Source organism: Oncorhynchus mykiss, chromosome 12 (genome assembly GCF_013265735.2).
Source record: "Oncorhynchus mykiss isolate Arlee chromosome 12, USDA_OmykA_1.1, whole genome shotgun sequence".
NCBI classification, from domain to species: domain Eukaryota; kingdom Metazoa; phylum Chordata; class Actinopteri; order Salmoniformes; family Salmonidae; genus Oncorhynchus; species Oncorhynchus mykiss.
Window position 1 is genome coordinate 27820387 of NC_048576.1, and position 13890 is coordinate 27834276.

At 44.6% G+C, this 13890-nt stretch overlaps 1 protein-coding gene across 1 annotated transcript; it reads right to left on the minus strand.

Moving 5' to 3' along the window:
* Positions 1 to 3449: 3449 nt before the first annotated feature.
* LOC110537323 (protein phosphatase 1A-like) lies at positions 3450 to 12518 on the minus strand. Its single transcript, XM_021623269.2, has 6 exons — positions 11518 to 12518; positions 10521 to 11092; positions 4447 to 4564; positions 4172 to 4286; positions 3979 to 4042; positions 3450 to 3863 (listed from the first exon to the last, which is right to left on the minus strand). Exons 1-6 carry the CDS (start codon positions 11912 to 11914, stop codon positions 3834 to 3836), a joined length of 1296 nt encoding a protein of 431 aa, XP_021478944.1. The 5' UTR covers positions 11915 to 12518; the 3' UTR covers positions 3450 to 3833.
* Between the last annotated feature and the right edge of the window lie 1372 nt (positions 12519 to 13890).

Genomic DNA, 13890 nt, shown 5'->3' on the forward strand with positions numbered 1-13890 from the left:
GTAATAATGCATTTTTACTCAAGAAGACAGCTAAATAAATTCCACGCAGGGAAAACAATCCAGCTCACAAAATGGTAGCGACTGCTAAACACAGAACAAACACGCACAAAACCATGTGGGAACCAGAGGGTTAAATAGGGAATAAATAATAATGTAATGGAAACCAAGTGTGTACAATAAAGATAAAACAAATGGACAATGAAACGTAGATCGGTGGAGGCTAGAAAACCGGTGACATCGACCGCCAGAACAAGGAGAGGCATCAACTTTGTGACAGTTTCCGGCAGGGCAGGCGAAGGGGCAGGTTTCGGGTCGAGAGCCAGACCTGGTGCACAGAGGCCTCACTGCGGTGGCGGTCGCCTGATGGCCTGTTGCAGGTGCACATGGGCAGCGTCCCATGTCTCCTCCGAGCGCCGAAACCATTCATTTACCGCAGGTTCCTCTCTCTCTCTCTTTCTTTCTTTTTGTGTGGTGACTTATAGAAGAGCAAAGTTAAGGCCTCAACATCTCGCTGAATTTATCTGAACTAACATCTATCTGAATTTCTGTCATGTCCATTTTAAAAGTGCTGAACGAATAGGCCTACATCGTCGCAGCTCTTTTGCTTGCAATTGCTTATACTTAGAGCTAAGTGTTAATGATATAAGATTAAACTTTATGAATTTACTGAAAATAAATGTAATAATGTTTGTGTATGGTTCAAAAGTGAAAACTAATTTTGGCATTCGTTTTTATTTAAGGAGAATGCCCTTACAAATTAAAACTGCAGTAAAAGTGCAGCAACTGCAGTCGACTGTGAAGTAATTGTAGAATAACTGTAGTGTATTGCAGTTGAACTGCAGTTATACTGCACTCCAACTGCAGTTACACTGCAAAATTCCTGCAATAAAACTTATTTTGGATGCAGAGTTTGCAGCATACTGCACTCTAACTGAAGTTGTACTGCCATTATACTGCACTATCTTTTTCATAAGGGTTATCGACTTACACAAATCCACAAGGAGTCAGTAGAAACCACATTTGTTTAAGCAAGTCAGCCATATCAGCTATGTTTTTTAAGAAAGCAGTAAATGAGGCTGAATGAACTGTTTCTCTGACAGACAAGTCTCCGATAATAGCCAGGTGTAGCAGTGGTAAGGATTCACTCCATGGTGCTGAAAGAAAAGCTATGCTGTTGGGACATATTTACATGTATGTAGGCCCTAAAAGTTTGTGGGCACCGTTTTTCTCCATTATAGTGCTATGATTTATTGTTTAGTGTTGTGTAGTGGCTTTGCTAGCAGGCAACTAAAAAAAAAATTTGCGTTTGGCTCACCAAGATTTACATGCTAAAATCGCCACTGTCCATTACACATTTTTTCAAAGAGAAATGTGCTGAACACTTGTATTTTATCTCGAGAAACAAATCCTCCTAGTGGACATGAATGAAATGGAGTCTCTTCGTTGTCTGTGATTTACCGTACGTCAGTAATAATTTATTACACAAAAACATTTAATGGTCTTGCATATCAGTTAATCACATTAACTATAAAATATTTTTCATAATAAATAAGTAGTTGAGTATCTGCATGATGGAGATGTAACTGGATGTTGTGGTGCTCTCTGGTAAATCCGAAACAAGTTCTTAGTCACATAATCTTTATTCTGTCTGAAAACAGTCAGAACATGTAATGTCTAACAGTATGTAAGTAAAGCACATACTCATTTAAATCACATTTGATAATATATTAACAAATTCATGGATCTACTGACCATTCTTGGGTTTGTCTTGTTCATATGTCATATCACTGTAACATGTTAAATCTAATGTCATCAAGGTAAGTAATGCAGCACAGTACAGGTCATGCAAATCATACCAAACACAGGACTGAGAGAGAGAGGTTTGATGACTCTTAAAACTAAACATCAACCTGAAATCCGTAAATAAATGTTTTTAGAATTTTACATTGTTCTAGATATTATTGGATGAATATACAGTGGGGAGAACAAGTATTTGATACACTGCCGATTTTGCAGGTTTTCCAACTTACAAAGCATGTAGAGGTCTGTAATTTTTATCATAGGTACACTTCAACTCTGAGAGACGGAATCTAAAACAAAAATCCAGAAAATGATTTTTAAGTAATTAATTAGCATTTTATTGCATGACATAAGTATTTGATACATCAGAAAAGCAGAACTTAATATTTGGCACAGAAACCTTTGTTTGCAATTACAGAGATCATACGTTTCCTGTAGTTCTTGACCAGGTTTGCACACACTGCAGCAGGGATTTTGGCCCACTCCTCCATACAGACCTTCTCCAGTTCCTTCAGGTTTTGCAGGCTGTCGCTGGGCAATACGGACTTTCAGCTCACTCCAAAGATTTTCTATTGGGTTCAGGTCTGGAGACTGGCTAGACCACTTTAGGACCTTGAGATGCTTCTTACGGAACCACTCCTTAGTTGCCCTGGCTGTGTGTTTCGGGTCATTGTCATGCTGGAAGACCCAGCCACGACCCATCTTCAATGCTCTTACTGAGGGAAGGAGGTTGTTGGCCAAGATCTTGCGATACATGGCCCCATCCATCCTCCCCTCAATACGGTGCAGTCGTCCTGTCTCCTTTGCAGAAAAGCATCCCCAAAGAATGATGTTTCCACCTCCATGCTTCACGGTTGGAATGGTTTTCTTGGGGTTGTACTCATCCTTCTTCTTCCTCCAAACACGGCGAGTGGAGTTTAGACCAAAAAGCTCTATTTTTGTCTCATCAGACCACACGACCTTCTCCCATTCCTCCTTTGGATCATCCAGATGGTCATTGGCAAACTTCAGACGGGCCTGGACATGCGCTGGCTTGAGCAGGGGGACCTTGCGTGCGCTGCAGGATTTTAATCCATAACGGCGTAGTGTGTTACTAATGGTTTTCTTTGAGACTGTGGTCCCAGCTCTCTTCAGGTCATTGACCAGGTCCTGCCGTGTAGTTCTGGGCTGATCCCTCACCTTCCTCATGATCATTGATGCCCCACGAGGTGAGATCTTGCATGGAGCCCCAGACCGAGGGTGATTGACCGTCATCTTGAACTTCTTCCATTTTCAAATATTTGTTCCAACAGTTGTTGCCTATTGTCCTGTAGCCCATCCCAGCCTTGTGCAGGTCTACCATTTTATCCCTGATGTCCTTACACAGCTCTCTGGTCTTGGCCATTGTGGAGAGGTTGGAGTCTGTTTGATTGAGTGTGTGGACAGGTGTCTTTTATACAGGTAACGAGTTCAAACCGGTGCAGTTAATACATGTAATGAGTGGAGAACAGGAGGGCTTCTTAAAGAAAAACTAACAGGTCTGTGAGAGCCGGAATTCTTACTGGTTGGTAGGTGATCAAATACTTATGTCATGCAATAAAATGCAAATGAATTACTTAAAAATCATACAGTGATTTTCTGGATTTTTGTTTTAGATTCCGTCTCTCACAGTTGAAGTGTACCTATCAAAAAAATGACCGACCTCTACATGCTTTGTAAGTGGGAAAACCTGCAAAATCGGGCAGTGTATCAAATACTTGTTCTCCCCACTGTATATCAGATAGTTTGTCAACTACTGAATCATATTGCTGAGCCAGAATCTCTGTGTTTCAAAGAGCCAGGTCCTATAAAATAAAATGTTCCCCATATTGTATGAATATAAAATCTATAGTTTCAGCTTTCACAAATTGCGTTGTACTTGTTACATCAGGATTTTACTTGGCATGAGGGATGAGAGACAAAATTCCTTTTGTGATTGGTTGAATTGCCACATAATGAAAACAGTTTTATTTGGCATTGATTGTCTTCCAGAGACGTTTCCCATACGACAGAACCTAGACGAGCTTCTCAGAACCACCAAGCCCCTGGAGAAAAATGTAGACTGCTGTGAGGTGACTGTGCATAAATTCTGACAAAGTCTGAGATTATATCGTTTTGGTATAGTAACTGAGACAGTTTGTTATAAATACAAACCCTTACATTAGGTGTAGTAGGATTGTGTGCCTCTTTCTTTTCGTAATAGGCGGAGATGATACAGTTCCTTCTGCAACACACAGGAAACAGGTTTGAGGACAAGCAGTTTCTCTACTCAGATGATCCTTACTGCACTTTGTTATTTAGTACCTCTTGTACTGTAATGAACTTTTAGCACCATGCATTCAGATGAATTTACTTGCTCTGCAGACCGCCTCCAGGTGGTAAGCCTGGGACATCAGTGTTTGCCAGAACAGTGAGGACAGAGAACAGGTCAGGCTCCTTCCCCTGAGTACTCAGTTCCTCATAAATCTCTATCAAATGAAGAGGGCAGTAGTTACAAACAAAACAATGATTAAAATGCCCTCTCTCAGGGGCAATTAACTATAGCAGTGTAAATCCTGTTGTAAACTCATGGATAAACTGAAGTGGGGGTATATAAGTATGCACACAACGACCGCCACATCACTGCACCTGCCACTTTGGACTCCAGCAGGTCTTCCAGCTCTGCCTCCTGGTGTATTGCTTCTGCTGAGAGCTGGGGGGCGCCAGGGAAGCAGACCAAGATGATACTGATATTGTCCAGACTGCCCTGCAGAGGAGAACAAGCCAACCAAGATTAGTAGCTACAGTTACAGTACACAGAGATGACCTCATGTTAGGGTACAGTACAGACCTGACATGAGTACGTCTTACGTTTGTAAACAGGGTTGACTGTTATTAGTGAATCTTAGTGATGTATGCTGACCTCTGAACAGAGTGTGAGATAGGATAATCTTTCCAACCATGGTGAAAATCACCTGCGCTGTAGATGTTGTTGTTTGTCAAGTGCCAAATCAGGTGAGTGCCAAACAAGGCTTACTAGAAAGCTACTAGCAGGATTACAACAGACGCCTGCTCTGAGGGCAGGTGCTAAGTAGTGACCTTTGACCTCCAATTACGACCACTTCTCTTCTGCATTCATCTGATCCTTACGAAATAAGGCCCCTTTTGTCGAAGAGGTCACCCATTCTCAACTGATAGTAGGTGTGTTAGAATAGATTGTTAGCCACAGGTAGCTGTTTTCAGTGACTGATGTTAGCCGTTGGTGACTGTGTTGGCTTTAGATTATGTGTGTCTGTCTGTAAGAGGTGAGCAAGCAGCATTGGCTTCCCTGATGTGACCTGAGTGGGCCAATATAAGTCTAATGTACCAATGCTGTAGGCAACCTTAGCCTTTGTTTAACACTGGCCGTCCACACAGCAAAGCTAAAGCACTGTGTCTCCTTTCAGGAACATGAATAGCCTACTTCCTCCTTCATGCAGAACTGAACTGATTCTCGAAATGATTACTAAGGTGAAGTGTGGTGAAGTGTGTGAGAGGGTTAGAAACTGTGACATTGTCAGGTTGTTGGGTAGCACCTCTAAACTAGAACACTGTTATACAACCACAAGCCAGCCCAGCTCAGCTCACTTAGCCTGTGTACACACAGAGTATGTGTTTAATGGGTGTGTGCTGGTGTGTATGTGTTTGTAAAGGTCTTGTGGCACCACACATTCAATTCCAAGTAGTCTGTCTAAACCTGCTGGTATATCCTCAATAATCGTATTTCTTATCGCCATTTTTGACGCCATTTCCGGTCACAACTTGCAGACTCATTTAAGTGTTGCTGTGCGTTTTGTTGCCAACCTTATTTTGCTACCTGACAACTTTACGGTTTTTACTTTTTAATAACCGTTTATATTTTTGGTTTTTCCCTCAAATTTCTTTTTTCCAACTTTTTTACTCCGGACGCTTTATCTGGACATGGTTCATCAGGACCAGTCGAAGCTAAGTAGTAACATTAACATGATGCTTTATCTGGACATGGTTCGTCAGGACCTCCAACAGCCGAAGCTAAGTAGTAACATTAACATGATGCTTTATCTGGACGTGGTTCGTCAGGACCTCCAACAGCCGAAGCTAAGTAGTAACATTAACATGATGCTTTATCTGGACGTGGTTCGTCAGGACCAGCCGAAGCTAAGTAGTAACATTAACATGATGCTTTATCTGGACATGGTTCGCCAGGACCTCCAACAGCCGAAGCTAAGTAGTAACATTAACATGATGCTTTATCTGGAGGTGGTTCGTCAGGACCAGCCGAAGCTAAGTAGTAACATTAACATGATGCCTTCTAATTGCAGTCGCTGTTCTCATAATATACAGGAGAACGATCGCCTTGCGGCGAGGATAGCTGTGCTTACAAGCCCAGCTTCAGACGGAATCGTTAGGCAAGGGTAATTTCAGTGTAGGAAAGGATGAAACAGCGTCTGTGCCACCAGTAAGTACAGATAGTAACGTTAGTATAAATCCCCTCGCACGGTCCCCGCAGCCGGACAACTTTCTCACGGTTTCTGGAGGGAAATGCTGTAGGAGTGCTCAGCCGGTGTCGCTCATTCAGCAGACAGAAACTTTCAACCGGTTTTCCCCATTAAAAGATAGAATTTGTAGATAATTGGCCCTCTTTCTGGGACTCACCCACAAACAGGACCAAGCCTGACCTGCTGAGGAGTGACGGACTCCATCCTAGCTGGAGGGGTGCTCTCATCTTATCTACCAACATAGACAGGGCTCTAACTCCTCTAGCTCCACAATGAAATAGGGTGCATGTCAGGCAGCAGGCTGTTAGCCAGCCTGCCAGCATAGTGGAGTCTGCCACTAGCACAGTCAGTGTAGTCAGCTCAGCTATCCCCATTGAGACCGTGTCTGTGCCTCGACCTAGGTTGGGCAAAACTAAACATGGCGGTGTTCGCCTTAGCAATCTCACTAGGATAAAGACCTCCTCCATTCCTGTCATTGTTGAAAGAGATCATGATACCTCACATCTCAAAATAGGGCTACTTAATGTTAGATCCCTTACTTCAAAGGCAATTATAGTCAATGAACTAATCACTGATCATAATCTTGATGTGATTGGCCTGACTGAAACATGGCTTAAGCCTAATGAATTTACTGTGTTAAATGAGGCCTCACCTCCTGGCTACACTAGTGACCATATCCCCCGTGCATCCCGCAAAGGCGGAGGTGTTGCTAACATTTACGATAGCAAATTTCAATTTACAAAAAAAAAGGACGTTTTCGTCTTTTCAACTTCTAGTCATGAAATCTATGCAACCTACTCAATCACTTTTTATAGCTACTGTTTACAGGCCTCCTGGGCCATATACAGCGTTCCTCATTGAGTTCCCTGAATTCCTATCGGAACTTGTAGTCATAGCAGATAATATTCTAATCTTTGGTGACTTTAATATTCACATGGAAAAGTCCACAGACCCACTCCAAAAGGCTTTCGGAGCCATCATCAACTCAGTGGGTTTTGCCCTCAGTGGGTTTTGTCATGTCTCTGGACCTACTCACTGTCACAGTCATACTCTGGACCTAGTTTTGTCCCATGGAATAAATGTTGTGGATCTTAATGTTTTTCCTCATAATCCTGGACTATCGGACCATTACGTTTGCAATTGCAACAAATAATCTGCTCAGACCCCAACCAAGGAATATCAAAAGTCGTGCTATAAATTCACAGACAACACAAAGATTCCTTGATGTCCTTCCAGACTCCCTCTTTCTACCCAAGGACGCCAGAGGACAAAAATCAGTTAACCACCTAACTGAGAAACTCAATTTAACCTTGCGCAATACCCTAGATGCAGTTGCACCCCTAATAACTAAAAACATTTCTCATAAGAAACTAGCTCCCTGGTATACAGAAAATACCCGAGCTCTGAAGCAAGCTTCCAGAAAATTGGAACGGAAATGGCGCCACACCAAACTGGAAGTCTTCCGACTAGCTTGGAAAGACAGCACCGTGCAGTATCGAAGAGCCCTTACTGCTGCTCGATCATCCTATTTTTCCAACTTAATTGAGGAAAATAAGAACAATCTGAAATTCCTTAGATACTGTCGCAAAGCTAACTAAAAAGCAGCATTCCCCAAGAGAGGATGGCTTTCACTTCAGCAGTAATAAATTAATGAACTTCTTTGAGGAAAATATCATGATTATTAGAAAGCAAATGACGGACTCATCTTTAAATCTGTGTATTCCTTCAAAGCTCAGTTGTCCTGAGTCTGCACCACTCTGCCAGGAGTTACCTTTTAATTACCTTTTAATGGCATCAGACCGAGGCTCTGCATCTGTCCTCGTGCTCCTAGACCTTAGTGCTGCTTTTGATACCATCGATCACCACATTCTTTTGGAGAGATTGGAAACCCAAATTGGTCTACACGGACAAGTTCTGGCCTGGTTTAGATCTTATCTGTCGGAAAGATATCAGTTTGTCTCTGTGAATGGTTTGTCCTCTGACAAATCAACTGTACATTTTGGTGTTCCTCAAGGTTCCGTTTTAGGACTACTATTGTTTTCACTATATATTTTACCTCTTGGGGATGTCATTCGAAAACATAATGTTAACTTTCACTGCTATGCGGATGACACACAGCTGTACATTTCAATGAAACATGGTGAAGCCCCAAAATTGCCCTCGCTAGAAGCAAGTGTTTCAGACATAAGGAAGTGGATGGCTGCAAACTTTCTACTTTTAAACTCGGACAAAACAGAGATGCTTGTTCTAGGTCCCAAGAAACAAAGAGATCTTCTGTTGAATCTGACAATCAATCTTAATGGTTGTACAGTCGTCTCAAATAAAACTGTGAAGGACCTCGGCGTTACTCTGGACCCTGATCTCTCTTTTGAAGAACATATCAAGACTGTTTCAAGGACAGCTTTTTTCCATCTACGTAACATTGCAAAAATCAGAAACTTTCTGTCCAAAAATGATGCAGAAAAATTAATCCATGCTTTTGTCACTTCTAGGTTAGACTACTGCAATGCTCTACTTTCCGGCTACCCGGATAAGCCCTAAATAAACTTCAGTTAGTGCTAAATACGGCTGCTACAATCCTGACTAGAACCAAAATATTTGATCATATTACTCCAGTGCTAGCCTCCCTACACTGGCTTCCTGTCAAGGCAAGGGCTGATTTCAAGGTTTTACTGCTAACCTACAAAGCACTACATGGGCTTGCTCCTACCTATCTCTCTAATTTGGTCCTGCCGTACATACCTACACGTATGCTACGGTCACAAGACGCAGGCCTCCTAATTGTCCCTAGAATTTCTAAGCAAACAGCTGGAGGCAGGGCTTTCTCCTATAGAGCTCCATTTTTATGGAATGGTCTGCCTACCCATGTGAGAGATGCAAACTCGGTCTCAACCTTTAAGTCTTTACTGAAGACTCATCTCTTCAGTGGGTCATATGATTGAGTGTAGTCTGGCCCAGGAGTGGGAAGGTGAACGGAAAGGCTCTGGAGCAACGAACCACCCTTGCTGTCTCTGCCTGGCCGGTTCCCCTCTTTCCACTGGGATTCTCTGAGTCACTGGCTTACTAGGGCTCTTTCATACCGTCCCTAGGAGGGGTGCGTCACTTGAGTGGGTTGAGTCACTGATGTGATCTTCCTGTCTGGGTTGCCCCCCCCCCCCCCCCCCCCCCCCCTCTTGGGTTGTGCCGTGGCGGAGATCTTTGTGGGCTATACTCGGCCTTGTCTCAGGATGGTAAGTTGGTGGTTGAAGATATCCCTCTAGTGGTGTGGGGGCTGTGCTTTGGCAAAGTGGGTGGGGTTATATCTTTCCTGTTTGGCCCTGTCCGGGGGTGTCATCGGATGGGGCCACAGTGTCTCCTGACCCCTCCTGTCTCAGCCTCCAGTATTTATGCTGCAGTAGTTTATGTGTCGTGGGGCTAGGGTCAGTTTGTTACATCTGGAGTACTTCTCCTGTCCTATCCGGTGTCATGTGTGAATTTAAGTATGCTCTCTCTAATTCTCTCTTTCTCTCTTTCTTTCTTTCGCTCTCTCGGAGGACCTGAGCCCTAGGACCATGCCTCAGGACTACCTGACATGATGACTCCTTGCTGTCCCCAGTCCACCTGGCCGTGCTGCTGCTCCAGTTTCAACTGTTCTGCCTGTGATTATTATTATTTGACCATGCTGGTCATTTATGAACATTTGAACATCTTGGCCATGTTCTGTTATAATCTCCACCTGGCACAGCCAGAAGAGGACTGGCCACCCCACATAGCCTGGTTCCTCTCTAGGTTTCTTCCTGGGTTTGGGCCTTTCTAGGGAGTTTTTCCTAGCCACCGTGCTTCTACACCTGCATTGCCTGCTGTTTGGGGTTTTAGGCTGGGTTTCTGTACAGCACTTTGAAATATCAGCTGATGTACGAAGGGCTATATAAATACATTTGATTTGATTTGATGATTATTTCACAGGATTAAGATTATGAAATAGAAAATAAAGCCTCTGCTAAAATAATGTAATCACAGATTGATTAACTAACAGCATGTGCGTGTGGCTCGTTTAACCAGATCAGAGAATGTTGCCCTGTCTACATTAAGGAAAGTGCATCCACATTTTGACAGCGAATTGATACACTTATGCTCCAACATGTACATGTAGGGATTATTTATAAAGGTCACTGATGTGGTCCACATACACTGATCTACAGGTGATCTATGACCATGAGTACTGACCTTGTAGAGGCAGAGGTCAATGACCTGGGAACAGACATCTCTGAGGTCAGTGCAGACGCGCAGCCGACTCTGGATGAAGGCACATAGCTCCTCGTTGGAGACCGTGTCCCACACCCCATCACAGGCCAGCACCAGAAACTCATCCCCGGGCGACCGCTCCACCACACACACCTCTGGCTCCGGAGACACCATCTGTTGGGTGGGCGGCCGGTTCACTGTCCCCTTGTAGCTGAAGTCCCCCAGGGCTCGGGACACGGCCAAGGAGCCGTTGATGCGCTGCAGGGACACGGAGCCGCCGGCGCTCTCGATGCGCTCCCTCTCCAGAGGGCTGTAGGGCTTGTGGTCCTCAGTGGAGAAGCACACCTGCCCTGCCTGGCACAGCATGGCACGCGAGTCTCCACAGTTGGCGAAGTAGATGTATCGTGGTGAGATGAGTGTGGAGGTCACGGTGGTGCCACCCCGCTCCCAGCCCTCACGGCGGGCTGCAGTCAGCAGGTGTTTGTCTGTATGTAGGAAGCCATCTGTGAAGCTCCCTCTCACCCGATCAGGGTGGTCCTCTGGCCCGATCCCTCCTACAAGACACAGACAGTACAGTAAGTACACCCATGCAGTGAGTATAAATAGGCAGTAAGTACACAAGCAGTAAGTACACACAGGAAGTTAGTTCACAGGCAGTATAATTTTAAATGGTGTTATTCATTTATATACATAATTTATATAACCACATCAACACTGGCAAGATAAAATGGCAGTCACCAGTAATATTCTTCTAAAATGTAGTGATCTTTTATAGTTATTACCAGGTATAAACCTCTCTCTAACACACTATTCAATACATATTTGAGGAGTCACATGCTTTACTCCTAAGAGTATAATGCTGCATCAAGATGCTGCATCAAGATCTGTTCATGCATCTATTTTGAAGCAAGCATATTTTTAAACTAAGAGATAAAACTGGCTGGTATGTAACATGATAAGTCTGTCAAGTTTTTTTCACCTGTAGCTAGGACCTGATCCAGCAGGTGTTGTGAAACGTACTGTGCCACTTTGTTTCCCGCGTGCCCATCAAACACAGCAAAGAAGCTCCAGTCTGCCAGCCCTGTGCCCAGCTGAGGCACACAGTTGTGGTAGTCCTCCATGTTTGCCCTCCAGCCCTGCATGCTGCACAGAGCGTAGGTCAGGCCCCAGCAGGAGCAACCCTCCTCAGTCAACTTGTCCAGGATGGGACGGTCCAGGTAGGGGCTGGGGATCACCTCCTCTCTTTCCCCGTCTGTTTGCTCTGCCCCTCCATGCCCCCCTCCTTTGAAGAAGGAGCTGACCCTCTTCTCTGTCTCTTTCACCAGCTGCCGGACAAATGCAGGCATCTCCATGCTCCCCTTCCGTGCAGTCCTCATGGCTACAGCAGCTGACAGTGTGGACTGGGCGTCTTCTCTCCCTCCTGTGGGCCGTTGGCTAGGCCTGTGCCCTGCTGTGTGCTGCCTGTATAGGCCCGTTGCTCCAGGCCTCTCAGAGTATGGGTGCCCAGGTTGATGCTGTTTGTCTGGCTGACGTATTTTCTCTGTGCTGATGCTTCTAGCTGCTCACCCCCCTCTCTCCCTTCTCTCTTCCTGTTCTCTCTGGAAATCTCACTGATCTGCACTCTCTCCCATTTTTATACCTTCTCTGTCTTTGTTAGCGCAGCCTCTACTCTGTAGTCTTTTGATTTCACCTTCTCTATCTTTTTTTCATAGCTCTTCCCTTTCTCCATATTTTCGCTAGCCTTGTTATTTTCCCTGCCTCCTCTGTGATTGCTTGGCTATTTATGTTCACCAATCCCAGAGCAGCATAGCTCATCCATGTCATGCATGCACTGTCCTTCTCCCTCTCTCCCTACCTGCCTTCCTATCTGTGCCTCTGTTTTTCATTCCTCCCCTTCCAGATCTCTGCTAATCTCAACCTTTAATGAGTCTGGATTATCAAGCTTCTACGCCTGCAGATTAGAGGAGTGTCAGCCTTTTATAATAGCAGCACAGACAGCATGTGAGAGGGCGGAATTGGGAGAGAGAGAGGGAGGGACTGGGAGTAAGGAAGTGAAGGAGGCAGGGAAAGAGAGAGACAGGAAGAGAGAGCGAAAGAAAGCTAATTTACATTATGCATTGATGCTCCCTTTGAAACCCATTATGAGCCATGCGGTGGCTCATTTTTTGTGTTTTACTTTGCCTTAAGCTGAATCTGTGACGCACTTAGCTCTGGCCTTGGCCAGTATTCATTTAGAACGTGCCTGACACTATTCATACCCATTATTCATATGCAAATAAATACTGAACCCTGGTATAGACTAGATTTGATTGATTCAAATCAAATCAAATGTTGTTTGTCACATGCGCCGAATACAACAGGTGTAGGTAGACCTTACAGTGAAATACTAACTTACAAGCCCTTAACCAACAATGCAGTTTTAAGAAAATACCTCAAAAAAGTAAGCTATAACAATAACAAATGATTAAAGAGCAGCAGTAAATAATAGCGGGGCTATATACAGGGAGTACCGGTACAGAGTCAATGTGCGGGGGCACCGGCATCGACGTAATAGAGGAAATATGTACATGTAGGTAGAGTTATTAAAGTGACAATGCACTTATAATAATAACAGAGAGGAGCAGCAGCGATCAAGGAGGGGGGGGGGGGGGGGGTGCAAATAGTCTGGGTAGCCATTTGATTAGCTGTTCAGGAGTCTTATGGCTTGGGGGTAGAAGCTGTTTAAAAGCCTCTTGGACCTAGACTTGGCGCTCCGGTACCGCTTGCCATGCGACAGCAGAGAAAACAGCCTATGGTGGCTGGATTCTCTGGATTCTCCAGCCACCATAGGCTGTTTTCTCTGCTATCGCATGGCAAGCGGTACCGGAGCGCCAAGTCTAGGTCCCCAATGCTCTCGGTGGTGCAGCTGTAAAAACTTTTGAGGGTTTGAGGACCCATGCCAAATCTTTTCAGTCTCCTGAGGGGGAATATGTTTTTTCGTGCCCTCTTCACGACTGTCTTGGTGTGCTTGGACCATGTTAGTTTGTTGGTGATGTGGACGCCAAGGAACTTGAAGCTCTCAACCTGCTCTACTGCAGCCCCCCGTCGACTAGAATGGGGGCGTGCTCGGTCCTCCTTTTCCTGTAGTCCACAATCATCTCCTTTGTCTTGATCACTGTTACGTTCCCCAGTTTCTGTGTTATAGCTTGTGTATTTGAGTGTGTGTTTCAGGAGACGGCTTCCTGAATTCTCCCCAAGCAGCTGATTGGTCGACTCCATGGCTAATTGGAGAGCTGACCCCACCCCCTCGTCAAGACGCAACTGTCGCTAATTACCCATTCCCTCTGAAGCTATATATAAGCCAGTGTTCTGT

Coding starts and splice junctions, on each gene's coding strand:
- LOC110537323 (XM_021623269.2), bottom strand. CDS start 11,914: ATGAGGACTGCACGGAAGGGGAGCATGGAGATGCCTGCATTTGTCCGG. Junction 11,093..11,517: donor GGATCAGGTCCTAGCTACAG/GTGAAAAAAACT, acceptor TGTGTCTTGTAG/GAGGGATCGGGCCAGAGGAC. Junction 4,565..10,520: donor TTGACCTCTGCCTCTACAAG/GTCAGTACTCAT, acceptor TCTCCTCTGCAG/GGCAGTCTGGACAATATCAG.